The following is a 17500-nucleotide window of genomic DNA, read 5'->3' on the forward strand; positions in this document are numbered from 1 at the left end:
AGTTGACCATGTTTGTGTGCATGTTTAATTCTTTAATTCTATTCATCCCTGAATGGAATTTCTGTTAATTATGTTCTGCTCATGCTCCATATTGCTCTGGTCCTCACTGAGTATATACATGTACATTGTAGCTGGAGATGAAGCTGCAGAACTGTAGCTCTCTTGGTAAAAATCTAACAGGTCTGTCCAAATTTTCAAATTTTCACTCCCAGTGAGCTACATTTCTGGAGTTAGGGATGTTGGGGCCACCATTTTAACTGCATTTTAATTGACTTTATTTATCTTTGTCCAGTGAGATCTATAAGCCCCGTTTTGTAATTATCAAAATTATCATTATGAGCCAGATAAAAAAGGAATGAATTTAATGTATGCCAAGTGCATGTAAATTTCTTGTTAAATACAAGCAAAATCATTAAGCATAATTACCTAGAGTTTTATACAATGCATACGAACATGTAAAAATAATTTAGCAACCCCCCCCCCCCCTCCCCCATTATCATCAATACTTCATTTTACTTCTTTTCTTTTAAATTTATGGTAATTCAAATGTCATCTGGACAGGTCATGTTTTTATTTTCACTCTGATTAGAGAGAATCTATACATCAGTTACAAATGTATCTTCTTGAATTTCACACATTTTCACCCATCTTGTTCCATTTATTGATCTTAATTTATTGTGCGTCTTCATTTGAAACTGTATCCCACAGTAATCTGTGAGTTCAATATGATGTGTTTGAACTACCTACTTGGTACAATAACCATAACGTACCAGGTGTTGTAGAGAACAGTACAGCACAACAAAATTTGTCCTGTGGATCAATAAAGCATTGAATGCATGTGCATGTCTGTGAATAACATTTTCATACAATGTTAGGTTAGGGGAAAAAAAACAGTCTTCTAAAAAACAAACTATAAAGTTACTTTATCATGTGTTTATCAAAAATGCATGCATACTTAAAAAAAATATTTTCAAGTTTAATACACATCAGTAAATATATTGTCATTTCATTCTGACCATGCAGATATTGTATCTGATATCCAATGAAAAGCCCCCATTTCTTCGATGTAATGGCACTCAGCAATTTGCATTTAAAAAAAAAAAATCTTTTTATTCTATTGATTTCAAGTAATCCTTGTCACCAGCAGCAAAGAATCATTAAAATTTGATCAAGTTTAGGTGCTGCATCAATATTGTAATCTATTTCACAACTAGCAACCTGAATGGAAGCCATTAAATTCATGTATACCCATCCAATCAATAAAAAAAAATAATATAGATTTTCCTCATATTCTTTTTCAAGAGAAAAAAAACTATTCAGAAATTGTATCAATAATTGCTATTGGTTTAAAATACCTAGAAACTCGATTTCACTACAATCCAGGGCATCCATAAAGACTGCGTAAAATTCAGCAGACTTAATATATTCCTTTTCTCTTAGGGGAAAAAACACACTAGTTTGCATTATTTTGAAATTCTTATGTTTGCACCAATTTTCCCCAAATCTAGCTTGACAGCTTTTACAACATTGCATCACTTTTAACTGATTAAAAATTAGAGTATGAAGCACCATAATGTTATAATCTAAAAATCGAAATAAATTTCAAAGAATTATAAAATAAAAGAGAAATATATTTTGGGGAAATATGTTGGTAATTACCGTATTGTAATCAGAAGCAGATGACTCAGCATCACTCATCTTGGTTACAGAATTCTACGTCTGCTAATCCCAGGCAAAAGTGTTGATGAAAAATTTACTTCCCACCTGCTCCTTGATTTTCAGGTGTAAATAAGGTTTATTAATCAATTTTCTATGAAAAAAATTAGAATGTATCCCCTTGTTCCTCTCACATTTGTTGATTAACTGATAAATACAAAACACATCTTCACAACTTAATTAATCCACTATTGCATGGTACATCATCCAAGCATTCAAACTAGTTCTCTCTTATCTCACAGGTATGCCAAGCTTCCAGCAGTTTTTTCCCATATATTTATAAATTCAGATATACATCTTTTTCAGAAACATTTAAGATAATTCACAAAAACTCTGAAATATTCCAATACTCTAATGTTTTTCCCCCTTCCTCTATGGAGAGAATTGATACCTATAGTTTGGCTGTCCAGAGCCACAGGATACAGGAGCTGTAGATTACGTCTCAATCACGCATGGGGGAATTTAAACAGCAGCTACTTAGCCAGCCAAACAATATAGTAAACATTGGATAGACATCGCATCCAGTACTGTAACGCCAGTCATGTCAGCTCAGCCCCGTAATTAGTCACAATAAACAAAAACACATGTCCAAAAATACCCCTCAGTAGATATAGTGCCAATACTAACAATTAAATACACTCTCTGTTACCCCCGGCTACACACCTATTCCATACTGCATCAATACAGCATCAATAATAATCATTTGTGTATAAGTAATTTTAAGTGCAATATCAGACTTGGTTAACCATAGAATTAAGTAGACATTTTCACTTAAAACATTGCTCTCTGCATACTTCAATAGATACATGTACTTTAATGATGACGTACTAAATATTCTTTACATTTGCTGATTTTTCTCTGAAATTTCAGTAGCTAGCAAACTTAACCAATCAGTTTATTGACGAATTTAAAGGAAAGAGTATTGAATATTTCCTATTGATTTAGCTAGTGCGGGTATAACAGCAATTAAATACAGCACAAGCGTTCTATCAATTTTGATGTTCATGAGCTTGGAAAGTGAGAAAATTAGATTAACAAAATGATAGATAAACATTAACTTATACGCACACAAACACACATCTGGTTCAATATTTAGTGCAAAGTCTGTATAAGAAAAGAAATCCAATGTTTAGAGAAATATGAAGTTTGATATTTGAATTAAAGCAGAATTGTATTGGAGCAGGTCTCAATCAATATTAGTGAAATCGACTTTAAACATTTAAAAGCCCTATAGTTGCGGAAACAACACCTAGACTTTATATATTATTTTCCATAGTTATCTTTCCTTAGAGAAAGTGAATCCATTCCCATTATTATTGTTCTGGCACTTCATCAGCATTGTTACAAATTGATAATGGTCACTCTTTCCATATCACTTTTGATCCATACCTGGGTATCAATAATATAATAAGTATATTGTCTCATCCCCCTTATTTTCTGGAGATTTTTTCATCCAAGATAGGATATTGGCTTATATAATTTCTTCCTTGGTGTATATAAAAATACAAATAAAAACAGAGTCAGATATGCACCTCCTCAAATTACTTTAAAACATTAATTAAACATTTTAATTTTAACTTCCCAAATAAGTCTGTCAAATCTACTTCCAAACTACCATACCACCATAAACAACTTCTGATGTAGTGATTGATGTGAAGAGAATTTTTCCACAGCTAAAGTATTGTAAACAATAATTAAACCTTAATTTTACTTAATTAAGTAACCATTCTCCAATTCCTCCTGAATCTTCCACCTACTGTCTTGGAATGTGCCTCTTTCACCCACTGGCCATGATGAACAACTTCTGTCATATAAACAAGTGATGGGGCAGTAGGATGCTATGATTGATATCTAGTGTAAATATAGCTACATGTAACAGCAATGTAGATGATCCACTGGATAAAGCTATAGGTACACATTGTATGTATATCAGAGGTGCCTGGCATAAATTGACCTATATCAGTGTACAACTTAAATCATCAAGATGACTTAAATCATTAGTGAAAGTTGCTGGGATGGCACCATTATTAATACTGAGTATATCTAAAGTTAAATCAATTCTACAATACAGGTTAATTCAGTATAATTTACTGATGCTTAAACAGCATTAAATCCTTTTGATCTAAATATATAAGCTTTTACAGGCTAGGGATAAGACATCATGTCTGCATGGTTACTATTATTTTTTTTTGCTTGAATATATATGTTCAATGCACTAAACACTTCTGAATCATTATTATATATAGTTTTCAAAACAACTCTGTGATGCTGCATATAAATTCTAATACTAAAAAGAGAAATCGATGCTTTAAAATTCACCTGAGTCGCCTTGGTCCTGTTGTTCTTCAGATTAAGATTTCCCCTCTTCTTTATTCCCATGCCATTAAAAATTTTGTCCCCATATTGTGGTCCTAACCTTGCCCCAAGGGGTTATGGTTTAACCAAATTAACTTGAATCAACACAATGGGATGCTTCAATATTAATATGACCAAAATGGCCTTGATGTTATGTAGAAGAATTTTTTATTAATATTTGATTCTATATACAAGCATTCTTTACCCCAAGGGTTCATAATTTAAAAAAAAAAAAATATGAATCCTCACAATTTGGAAATGTTTGAACATTAATCAACATTTCATATTATAATCACTAAACCATGGCCCTGTTATTCTTCACAAGAAGATTTTCACAGATTTCCCCCTGTATATTCCCACGTAAAACTCTGATACCCTATTGTTGCCCATGCCACAATTTGAATTTAAAACTTGAATCTGTACTACCTCACGGAGGAGAGTTGCATATTAACATCACTTATAATGGTTCTGCTGTTCTTGAGAAGATTAAAAGAAAAAAAAGCTATACACTACCATGTAGAACTTTGGCCCCTTATTGTGATCCCTCCCTACCCCTGGGCACCACAGTTTGAACAAATTTGATTCATACTTATTGAAATTATAAATTAATATCACTAATCATGGCCAACTTGTTTTTGAGAAGAAGATATTTAAAGATTTTCCCCTATATAATTCAATATAAATTTTGGTCCTTTATTGTGGCCATGATTTAAACAAATTTGTTTAATTGATATCAATGATCATGACCCTGCTGTTCTTGAGAAGAGGAGTTTTAAAGATATTTTCCCCTTACTCCCATGTAAGACTTTGAATCCCCATTGTTGCCCAGTCCTCCCCCTGAAATGCCCTGATTTAAAAAAACAAACAAAAGAACTTGAAACTAACTATTTTAGGTACTTTTCACATAAGTTCATTTTTATTTATTATTTATTTATTTATTTTTGCCTTTTCTTCATTGTCTTCTATTTTTTGAGCATGTAGCCAGCAAGTTTGGTTAAATTTGGTCCTGTGGTTCTGGAGAAGTGGAAAATGTGGAAAGTTAACTGACAGACAAACACACAGTCAGTCAGACAAATAGCAGGTGATCAGAAAAGCTCCCCTGAACCTTTGATTCAGGTGCGCTAAAAAGTATAATTTTCTGGTTAAATTCCTGCTAAAAGAAAAAAATTAAATCATTATTTTTGGAGTGATACATGTAAAATATTACCCCCTCCCCCCCCCCCCCCCCCAACCCCCAAGAAAAAACAATAACATAAATACCTGCTTTTCAATTTCAGAAACAGAGAATTTCAGAAGTCCCATCCTGATCCTTGTTGTGTATAATATGTACCTTAATTGTCCTATTATGGTAATACATGTATACCAGAACTGAATAGACAATTTATTTAGAGCAAATTTATATTAATTCATGTCACACCAATTATGTCACAGTAGACTCCTGTCATAAATATTTGACAGCTACATAGAGCAACAAGGAAAAGAAGTAATTTAGCCTGAAAACTTGCAATGTCAAATTTTCTGTTTGATAGCTACAAAAATTTGCTTAAACTTCCTGGAAGCGGTAATGTTTTATGTGTATCGGACATTGTCAGCACTTAAAAGTTGAAAGCAAATGGTATCTGTAAAAAAAATTGCATCAAAAAAAAAAAACAAAAAAAAAAACACATTACTGCAAATGCTTTAAGCTACGGAATTTATGATAGCTTATTCAAAACCATTGTTTAACAACATATGAGCAATATTTGGGGTGCAAATGATGGTAATTTCACAAACAGGATGATGACCTTTACTGTACAAAACACAAAAAAATTATACATAAAATAAAATGGGACAAACCTGAAACGATGCCTATTAATTGTGGTGTAATATATCAGTTGTTAATTAGTTGTCAGGTGTACAGAGTAAAGGTAATATCATATATGCAAAAGAATACTTTACACACAATTGTAATTTTATCATCTGCTGAAAATAAATCTAGTTTGTCAGGTTGAAAAACCTACCAGCTTGGATTTCTGCTGCAGAGAGAGAGAGTTAGACAGAGAGGGAGAGAGAGAGAGAGAGAGAAGGTTTCAATAGTATTTATCTAAAGTGTACTTCATGGTACATCTTATTTTCATCAATTTTGAAAATTTTTCACCACTCAATGATAGAAAATATTTGGCTGCTGTTTGAAGGGAGGTAACTCTTACTGAATTGCCAGTAAAATGATTACTAATCTGAGAGTAAAAAGAGATACTGTACACCATATCTTTCCTTTTCAGACTCTCTATTTCATGACCTTTTTTTTTCTTTTCAAAAAAGTTTTTTTTTTCTCTGTCATGAGCATTTTTCACAGAGTTAAGTCTACTTAATTTCCTAGTCTGAGAGAAACTGGCAAAGAAAATCTATTTTAGCACATGCAGTTTACAATTTCTTGTAGGCAAGAAAACCTTTTGATGTCTGTCATTAAATATTTCATGATTCTATTATCAAAAAGCAATGTTAAAAGATGAAAGCACTTAGAGGAAGCATCAAGAGTACCCTGAAAGATGTAACAACCACAACACCCCAATGCATTAAGTATTCATGGCCTAGCTACTCCTACATAAAGTTCAATCTCAGTATTGGGTAAAATGATGAAAAGATATCAAAGATATTATGAAGTGAAATGACACAACCACCACCTCTATGCACACATTAATACCCACACAGTGGTGACCCTTAGTCAAGTAACATCTACATAAGGGTGACCCTTAGTCAAGTAATATCATCACAGTGGTGACCCTTAGTCAAGTTAATATCTACACAGTGGTGACCCTTAGTCAAGTTAATATCTACACAGTGGTGACCCTTAGTCAAGTAATATCTACACAGTGGTGACCCTTAGTCAAGTAATATCATCACAGTGGTGACCCTTAGTCAAGTAATATCTACACAGTGGTGACCCTTAGTCAAGTAATACCTACACAGTGGTGACCCTTTGTCAAGTACATGTAATATCTACACAGTGGTGACCCTTAGTCAAGTAATATCTACACAGTGGTGACCCTTAGTCAAGTAATATCATCACAGTGGTGACCCTTAGTCAAGTAATATCTACACAGTGGTGACCCTTAGTAACTTGATATCTACACAGTGGTGACCCTTTGTCAAGTACATGTAATATCTACACAGTGGTGACCCTTTGTCAAGTAATATCTACACAGTGGTGACCCTTAGTAACTTGATATCTACACAATGGTGACCCTTAGTAACTTGATATCTACACAGTGATGACCCTTAGTAACTTGATATCTACACAGTGGTGACCCTTAGTCTATACACAAGTGATCCTTAGTCAAACAAAATCTACACTCTGGCAATCATTAGTCAAATATGACTTAATATTTGATGTCCCACAGTCAGATAAGACCAACACACCACAGACGTGCTAAGTCAGTTAGACCTGACCCCCAAGTCAAGTAAGACCTATTTGTTCTGGTGAATGGTGAACAAATAGGATCTGGATCTTATTCGAGTCCTTACACTAATGACATTAAAAAGCATCCAGGTGCTAAAATCAGCAAAATCTTACACCCAGTCAAGCACATAGAAACTTAATACACTGGTGACTGCTTGTCAAGTAAGACAAACTGCTGACCCCTAGACATGTAATGACTACAAACTTGTGACCCAGACTGAAGTCCTATACACTAGGGGCATTAAAAGTATCTGGGTACAGAATATTCAGCATGTACAGTAAAAGAAAGTGAACAACAGAGAATGGGAGCTGAATCACGCTGAAGCTTCAAAAATACAGAGTTCCTATTGAAATTCTATTCCTTTACAACTTACTACAAAATAATTTACATAACAAAGCAAGGATTCCAGCTAATAATGGCCTCTAATGCTTGTGAATCAATCATGGACTGATTTTTCTGGCATTCTGAAAATGACAAACATCCAGTTTCCTCTATTGCCTATTAACACACAATTACTGCTATTTAAGCAGACAATAAAATTTGTCCTTGTACGACTTATTGTGTAAAACTTCCAGGAATATATTGATTCATAGATGTCAGAAGTGTGTACATGTACCACCATAATTCAATATCATTGCTGTATGAAACGACAAAAGACCATAACCTGATTACTACAATATAAAAGTTTTATGGAAATTGCACTGTTCATTGCATGAGTAGCATATCAGCATCTATAGAGCAAATCACAATAAAGGGTATCTAATTTCACATCATCATCCACATGGGTCTTATTTATGTCTGCAATGTACCATCTATAAGGCAGCACAAAAGACATCCCAGCAATTTAATGGAATTCAAGAAGTACTCCTATCAATCTGCTATGAAAATTATTAAGTACAATAACAGACAAAAGTGCAATTTTCTTACCATTTTCGGCATCTGCATATTGTCTCAATCAAAGTTTTCCAAGCTCACAAAATTTGATCTATTAATGGTGAGCAACGATAGTCATCTTATAGGACAAATCCCTAATTAAGGCATTGGACTCCAAGCTCCTGGCAATTACACAAGAAAGATGATTGGCTGGACTGGAATTGTCAACAAGTTAAGGAAATGCATTCTCAACATCCCCCATTTTCAACAGTTCAATTAAATTGGTTCAGAGGAAAATTTTGATTGTTAGCCCTCTGGCTTTGTGCTTGAAGTAAGTAATTCAAAAGAAAAAGTACAAATGGTTCCTAGATCAATTTCACGCTACTGAACTCATTAGAGTTGGACAAAACTTATCCTGGTATTACTGTAAATGTGCTTTTTTTTTCAGTGGGGTCATAATTTTGGAGAATCACAATTATGTTCAGTAAGTGGGTAAGAAATTATATCTAGCATTGCCACTGTTTGTCTTAAATGCACCTTAATTAAAGGTATACTGAGACAAATTTTCGTGGAAAATATTTGACTGCATACATACTGTAAATATATTATACTTAACATGCATAATATTTGGTGGAAATTGATTTTTGAACAATAAGTAGATTTAATTTAGTGTATTTCCCAATGTTCATGTATTTATGCAAGACATTTAGCATTGTACTTGGATTAGAGGAAGTTTTTTTCCTCAAAAGGCACTACAAAGAACACAGCCAAATGAAAAATGTTTACAGTTGTATGAATTAGTACCTGTCAGGTACTAATTTATGCAACTGTAAACGTTTTACTCGGCATGCAGAAAAAAGCATGTCTACAATATGTAGAAAACAAGGGATTTTTTGTGTCGTGTTTTTTTTTTTAATGAAAGAAACATGTCTACAACATAGACAAAACATCAAATAAAATTAGTTGGACACCAAGAGCCAGGAGAGATGATTATCTTCCTTGTGTAATGGAGTCCGATGCCTTAAGGTCCATGATCTTAGAAGCATACAATGTCTATCTTCTTTGATTCATGTTTATGTCCTCAAGTTTGTATTAATAGTCAATACTGAAATAACATTCTATAAAGAATCTTCAAAGCCTAAACATTATTGGACACTGGTAATAACTTTAGTAAACTCTCCTAGATTATTTTGTGGCAGACTTGGAGAACATGACTAATTAATTAAACATATATACTCACTCTCCAGTAGCTTTATATGCATTCTCACATTCAAACAGTTGAACTTCTATATTTCTAACTTCAATGCCTCAAATACCTGGCATAGATATATCAAAGTGAGATTGAAGTCACACCCACTTTTTTGTGTTGCCTGCAGAGCAGAGCGACATTTAGAGATCACTTTACCCGGTGTCTGTCTGTCCGTCCATCTGTCACACCCTATATCTTGAGAACTAAGAAAAGAGGTATATATGGATTTGATATTTTGCACACATATTTCATGGAACTTTGGCTTAATGGAGGGGGGACCTTTTTCATTTTTCAGTCCATTTTTTTATGCAGGAATTTGCCAGTGTTGAACCATATAGCAACAAAAATTGGAGGAGGGGGCAAGCAGCTTTCAAATAAAAGTTTACATAGTAAAACTACATCAAAAAACTTTTCTCAGAAAAAGCCCCCCCCCCCAAACTCCCCACACTTACATTCCTGTGCATTTTATTCTTTATAATTCTAGCAGCAAGATTTATTTCAATCTTTAATGATGCTATAAAGCAGGCGACACAAGTGTTCCTTGGAATACTCTAGTCTTTATGTATTTAAATGGCAACCCCTCCAAAATCTAGAAATTTTTCCTTATTTCTATTGAGTTTGAGTTAACAAAGTTTGACTGTATTTCATTATTCATTCTTTGTGGAATGATTAATGTTCATCCTCTTAATTGCCAATTTAAATTAAAAAATTCTTAGTTTAGGTTAGAAACACAATACATTTATTTAAGATCACTTCATACCGGTACTCACATTTAACCCTCATACCATTCAAAAGTTCATTATAAATTTTTTACAGTCTTACTCAATAATTTCACAATTTTCTCTGAAAAAAAAAAATGTTTTTTTCTTCATGTTTGTTAATTTTTTACTGAGATAAATGACTTCAGAATAAAAGCAATGAAACTGACACATTTCAGAGGTAGTGAATTGATTAAATAACACTGAAAAACACTTTGAATATATGCACAAATTCAGTTATATTTTATTGACCCACTCATTTATTTCAAAGGTAAAATGTAATTTACACCCAAAAAACCCCTTGAGGTTTAATTTTTAATTTGAAAAAATTATGATACTATAAAATATAGCTTCTAAAAAAGATCAATTTATGACACATAAACAGATGAACTGAGAACTGCGTGCAGCAATTCAAGCAGATAGACAGAACGGAAGCATGCTCCCCGAGCCACCATCAATTTGATCATCTTTGTCAATTACCTCAGCGTTACAAGAACACTTCAACACCGCTGATGAAGCAGACATACTGATGATTGGTTTTAAAAACATAATTTCCTGCTGCTATTATTTTTTCAACACTGCAGCCAGACAAAATAAGTACATCATGTACAAAAACATAAGTGTACGGTAAATCAAAGTATATCAGACTTTTTCTGTGATCAAAAAGCAATCTGCATTACAATATTCACAAATTGCAAACAGTATGTAGTACTGCAAGCATTTTTCAATGTACAATTGTATTAGATATAAGGAGTAAACATTCAGAGCAACTGGAAATAGCAGTAAGAAAATGTTAGTTTTCATAATTCCATTCAATCAATCTGACAGATTGCTTGAAACAAATACTACTTATTGCCAAGGGAATTGGGAGGGATGATGATGATTTTATTTTCGATTTTCATCCAAGTTTGCATGATATTGTTTGGTGCAGACCAAATTTTTATTGATTTTCCCTTTTCAACTGGCGGGACTTTTCTCAGCAGACAGTAATTGAACTTGTGTCAAACATCACATGAAATCTGCTGTATCTTAATTTCCCGTCAATCAAATTAACTGACTTTACAGACAAGTTGACTTTCTCAAAGTTCTTCTTTGTTGTTGTTGTAAAAGTATACATGTTAAAGTAGATGAGTTCTTTTGTTGACAGGTCATGCAATTTTGAAAATACTTGAACCAAGATTAACCTCCCCCTTTGAGATTAAGGAAGATAGTGTTTAATATATACCTGGTAGACAGAAGTATAGATTCCTAGCAATCATAGCAACCTCAAAGCATAGCATTCCAAAAAATTCATAACCCATAAAAAAAAAAAGAATTACCGTATTTATCCTATTAAGCCCCCCTGCCCCTATAAGTGCCTCTGATGGTTTTTCTCATTGTTCATAGAATAAATTAGGGTCCCAAATTATCAAATTATCAGAGTTGCCAAATCCATAATGACCCACTTTCAAAACCATAGAAAACTGAAATTTCCATGAAATTAACCATGTCATTGACCAGTGTGTCAGTCAAAGTCAGATTGACAGAATCTGAAACTCTTTCGTGGAAGAAATCATTTAATAGTAAGGGCTCCCTTGTTTTCAATAAGTGCTTTTTTTTGCGATTTTCCAAGTGCCTAGAGTGCTTTACAAGAAGAATATGCTATGTATCTTCGAACTAACCTTACCTGTGTACCAAGTTTCTTACTGAAAGTGGATCAAAGAAGTATTTTTGAACTAGAGGTACTGTGAGCACTGAGCTCACAAAATTAAACCTCCTGCTCCCATATGAGTATAATGGTAAAGTTCAATTTTTGGTTATGGGAAACCCAAAATGTCTGTTCAATCAGAATTTAAGAGTCCTCTATACACTGCACACTAGAGAGTTCTGATTTTGTGGTGTTTTTATGCAGATAGAGTGATCTGGCCTTTGATCAAGAATAAGATAAATTGAAATGTAGAGTTTATTACTGAATTTTTTATCTAATCAAGCATTCATAACACTTTAATAGGCCAAGATGATATAGATAGAACACTTCATTTGCTGGTATTTTGCCCACTTAAGTAAACAACAGTGATTTATACTCATCAGTACTTCATTGTCTTTGAACATTTTTCCTTGGGGTAAATTTAATGCAAGGCACCCTTTGTTGAAAATGTGATAGATAAGCTCATTACTTACACTTTTACACAATATAATTTTCTTAGTGTCCAAAAAATCTTTTCCTTAAGTGTATAGAGGGTCCTTAAGATAAGAGGTGATTACAATGGCACTATGTAATAAAGATTCTGTGGGAGTCTCACAATTTTTTTTCAGTGGTATATATAGGAGGAGTTGTGGATAAAAGATGGGTACCCCCAATATCATGAAAAATGGCAGTGTCCATGTTTTGCTATGGGAAACCACAAATATGTGTCAAATCAAAATGTAAAATAGGAGGTGCACAAGGCTACTACATAATAAAGATTTGGTGAAAGTTTCATTAAATTGCATTCAATGGTGTAAGAGGAGTCACGGATAAGGGATGGCTACCCCAAGTGTTATGGATGTATGGACATACAGACAGCTGGATGTACGGATGGACACCCCCATCTCTCTAGACCACCGACTTTTCAAGTTGGTTGTATAAAACTGTTTATAAGAAATAGACAGAGAGAGTCATTACAATGGACAGCCAGCACTGGGATTATAATTTACCCAACTTTTCCATCAGTATTTTATAATTCACAAAGCAATGGACTATTGCAAAGACACATGATTTTTTTTTTTTCACAAGTGCTGTCACAGAATCCTGTTCATTCAACTTGAAAGTGTACTTCATCTCTAAATTGCCTTACAACGAAAATCAAATTAAAGTAACTAATTGATTGTCTCTGCCAATGTTTCCAAGATATTAAAACATGTTTGCCTTTAAAGTGCCTATTACAGGGGCTACATAAAAACAATTATGACTTAGCTTCCATTTACGGCAACCAATTTGGTATTCATTAAAAGCATCAAATATTGATGTCTGAAATGCAGTTTAATGCAGCACAGATTTTGGATCTGTCAAAATGCAGTAAACAGAAATGTACCATGCAAGACACCTCAAAACTATAAGGACAATAAAACTGGTCTGTAAGATTTATAATAAAGCAAAGTTATAATTTAAGACCCCCCCCCCCCCCTCAAACTGGGTTAAAATTACCAGTTTGCAGAACAATTACACCGTAAAAGCATATTAGTTGAAAAGTCAGTAATGTAATGATTATTTGAGAAAAACTTTAAATTATAAAGAATTATAAGAATACATTGTCTCCTTACCGTCATGTTGACTGGTGGCGCTCTAGAAAACAACTTATAAAATCACAGAAAAGGCTTCTCTTGGGTTTATATCCAACATTAATGGTACAAAAGTAGAAATGGGATGTATTTTCTCAGATATTAATGTCTGACTTCAGAAATTTGACACTATACTGCTTTCACAGGACAGAGAGAAAAGTAGCTTCAGCACTCCCTTGGCGATTAACACATTGTCAATTAACAAGATCCGAAATATAAGCAACAATTTCAAACTACAATGATGATCCGTACCTCCACTAGCCCCAACATGAAATAGATCTCTCAAGGTGACAGATTAATCCTAAATGCTTTTTACACCACATGAGCAGCAATTAACACATTAACTTCATGCATCAAATTTTAAATCATACTTTGCTTTTGCCAGTAATGTTGTTCACTCGGTATTGATTTGTTAGAAAAAGTTTCTGCCTCAAGATGACAAAATCGTGATTGAACATCAATGGAGGAATGGTCCCATTAATTTGTATCTTGCATTTAACGACATCGACTTTTTGAGGCCGCATATTTTGATGCTGATTTTTGTGAACTATTGATTCTCTCCCATTGACCAGATGGTTTTAAATCTGATTTTGTCTAGTTTTGTCAGAGGACATATTATTGACTCATTTTATCAAAACAATAAAAGCATTCCACACAATTGATTAACTTTTCAGCACTGAGCAAAGACCAAAGGACTAATAATTGAAATAAGTTCTAGCTGGCTTGCATTTCTGTTGCTGCAAATATAACACCAAGATACATGTCACCCACTGAACATGTGCTGAATGGTCACCAGATAAGCCACCATTTAATAAGAATATATAACGATAACATTAAAAATGTTTTTTTTTTATTTGACTTAAACACTCTGGTATAAAGTTAGAAAAAACTGACCGGATTTTGTCCAGTAGACCTTGGATCTTTGATGTCTGTAAAGCCATTCTCTGATTTCTCCATGACTTCTCCAAGTTATCCAAACACAGAATTACTGTTTTTCTACGAAGGCCTCCAGAAAAAATTGAAGTCTATTGACATTGACTGCAAGGTACCTGACATATAAATTTTCTGTGTCCTACCAACCAAGAAATTCCGGTTTCTTTAAAACCCCTTCATTGAATTACAGAAGAGTGATAGAATGGGCATATTTGTAACTATATATTTATCAAAAGGCTGGCATATTTTATAGAACAACTCCTTCAATGTTTTCATGCCAACAAATCAAAATTGTCTCTACTTTTAAATGGGGTAATAGAGCTACCGAACATCTTATCTTGCAGTATATTGTCACTTACACCTTTATTGCTGGACTTCAACAAACAAGTTTATCAAGTCTTGAAGGATTTCTTTTGAACCCTGGCCATGATTAAAATATATTAAATAATGTTGTGGTCTTTGTCTCTCTTAGCCTAGGCATTTTGGCAAAGAAACAAATCCAGGGGGAAGGAGGAAAGGGGGGTATTCCTGAGCTAATATTTTGAAAAATGCTAACTACTTAGTAAAAGAGTTAACTTTCTTTAGAGAGTGTCCCCACTTGTTTACAGGTTCTTAGTTTTCCTGCTGTAAAGGTTTCCTGTTTTTATTATTTGCAAAACTGTAAATAGATACAGTTCAGGATTATTGCTACCATGTTAATATTGATACATAGTCTTCTAACACACAGTCTTCTTACAAATGCTAGGTACAAAATATCAAAGACAAGAGGTGTTTGTGAAACACTGATGGCAGCTTAATGCGAAAGTTAATTAAACTTCTCATTGCGAGTCAAAATCCAAGGTCAAGAGATAAAAAATGTTGTTATCCAAAGAAAGGACTTGAGTCAATGGATATACCTAGTAAATATGAAAGCACAAAGCAACAACATTCAAAAGTTATGGCCAAGGTTAATGCTTTCTAAAAGTGGGTCAAACTCCAGGGTCAAGGTCAAAGGTCAAAATTAATGCTATGCAGGAAACAATCTTGTCACAAGAAATACACAAGAAAACATAAAAGCCCCAGCACCAACTGTTCAAAATTATGGTGAAAGTTAAAGTTTTTCAAAAGTAAGTCAAACTCCAGGGTCAAGGCCAAAAGGTCAAAATTGTTGATATCCAAAGGAAAGTCTTGTCAAAAGGAGTATATCTGTGAAATTTAAAAGCCCTAGTACTAACTGTCAAAAAGTTATGGCCATGGTTAAAGTTTTTTAAAAGTAAGTAAAACTCTAAGACCAAGGTCAAAAATATTCACACCTTTTGGAAAGGTCTTGTCAGATAAATATTCATGTGAAATATGAAAGCCCTAGCACCAACTGTTCAAAAGTTACAGACAAGGTTAAAGTTTGGTAATTTTTTGCAAAAGTGGGTCAAACTCCAAGGTCAGGGTCAACAGGTCAAATATGTTGGTGCCCATAGGAAGGTACTGTCATAAGGAATACGCATGTGAAGTATGAAAGTCATAGCTCCAACCAATCAAAAGTTATGGGTAAGGTTAAAGTTTCTGCGGACAAACGGACAGACAAGGCAAAAACTATATACCCCCGAATCTTCGATTACGTGAGCATAAAAATGATTGCGTTGACTAAAAATTAGTAGGTGGTAAACGTCTCATTTTACACCATATGTAATGTTCAACTAGTCATATTAACAGAATTCATATCAATTTACTGTAATTTATAACAACTGAATTTATAAGTGATGAATTGTTACAATATTCATAACTGTTACTGCCTGCAAAGATGAATCATGCAGCACAAAAACCCTTCATAAAAATTTCTCTGGGAACACCGGCATCCTGATGCTCTGATGGACTGACACGAGATACACTCTGATTGAGTTTACAAAAAAATATAAAAGAATCACACAGGTCCTTGATTTGCTGTGTGGGTATAATTAATTACTGTAATTGCAACAAGATTATATAATCATTACCCTACAGCATCTTCGCTAGCCAAGGGTTTCTGATCCACTACTCTCCTCACAAACCCTTGGCTAGCGAAGATGCCCTACAGCAGAACTAGCTTTTCCTTTGCTCTGGTGTTAAAATATTATCCTATAGATTATCGACTATGTATTTTTTGGATTGGCTTAATTAATTTGGTTGCATTAGACTTATTCCCTTAATTTTTTCTCTAAACTACAGATCTATTCGGTTTACGGTTGTCAGTATTTAACTCACCCATAACTTTTCCAGTCTTTATGCTGGCAAAAGCATAAAATTGATCTGAACAAATTCGAGTGAGAGATGCCCATTAATCTGTTAATTAATTTTCAAACTACAAAACTTAAACACACTGCAAAATATTACGTAGTTATTCTGATTGTTTTCATGAGAAAATAAAAACGAACACCATTTCTTTAATACTACTCACGATCTCCACGTCATCCTGTACACCTTGTTTCATAGAACCCTCATTTTTCTTAATCAAACGCTTGCCTGCGTCATCCATTTTTCAAATTTTCATCAATATCGAATAAATGTGTTAGTTTTGCCGATCAATACCCGAGGCTTGTTGGGAATGTAGTACAAATGGCACATTCGGTTTCATCTAATTTCAAGCATGTACTTAATGCGCGTCTTTTGTGAAATCAAGTCACTTTAACATCTCTGAACAACATTCAACAGAATTAAAATAGTTGGCATTATCAAGATAAGACCGAAAAGCCAACAGTAACACAATCACATTAAAAAAAACAACAACAACAACAAGAGGCCCATGGGCCACATCGCTCACCTGAGTAACTTTGGCCATGCTGTTCTTTACCAGATTCTCCTCCTTTTAATATACCTATTGTGGCTCCGCCCTACCCCCGAAGGTCATGATCTGAACAATTTAG

The 17500-nt window shown here is 33.8% G+C and overlaps 1 protein-coding gene across 10 annotated transcripts in view; it reads right to left on the reverse strand.

The window, feature by feature from the left end:
- LOC133173036 (dipeptidyl peptidase 4-like) overlaps window positions 1-17500 on the reverse strand; it is a 119200-nt gene that overhangs the window by 31214 nt on the left and 70486 nt on the right. For 2 of the 10 annotated variants that reach the window (XM_061307939.1, XM_061307937.1), the window contains exon 1: window positions 5332-5398. The exons of 4 other annotated variants lie outside the window; for them this stretch is intronic. In XM_061307939.1, coding sequence (XP_061163923.1) covers window positions 5332-5373 — 42 coding nt within the window. In that variant the 5' untranslated portion in view covers window positions 5374-5398. Of the gene's footprint in view, window positions 1-1659; window positions 2224-5331; window positions 5399-8438; window positions 8472-14585; window positions 14681-17500 lie in introns of those variants that run through there. 4 more of the 10 variants (XM_061307933.1, XM_061307942.1, XM_061307938.1 and 1 more) reach the window with 4 other exon arrangements.

This window comes from Saccostrea echinata, unplaced genomic scaffold (assembly GCF_033153115.1).
Source record: "Saccostrea echinata isolate AGI-Se365-2 ecotype Australia unplaced genomic scaffold, CSIRO_AGI_Sech_v1 ptg000056l, whole genome shotgun sequence".
Lineage (NCBI taxonomy): Eukaryota > Metazoa > Mollusca > Bivalvia > Ostreida > Ostreidae > Saccostrea > Saccostrea echinata.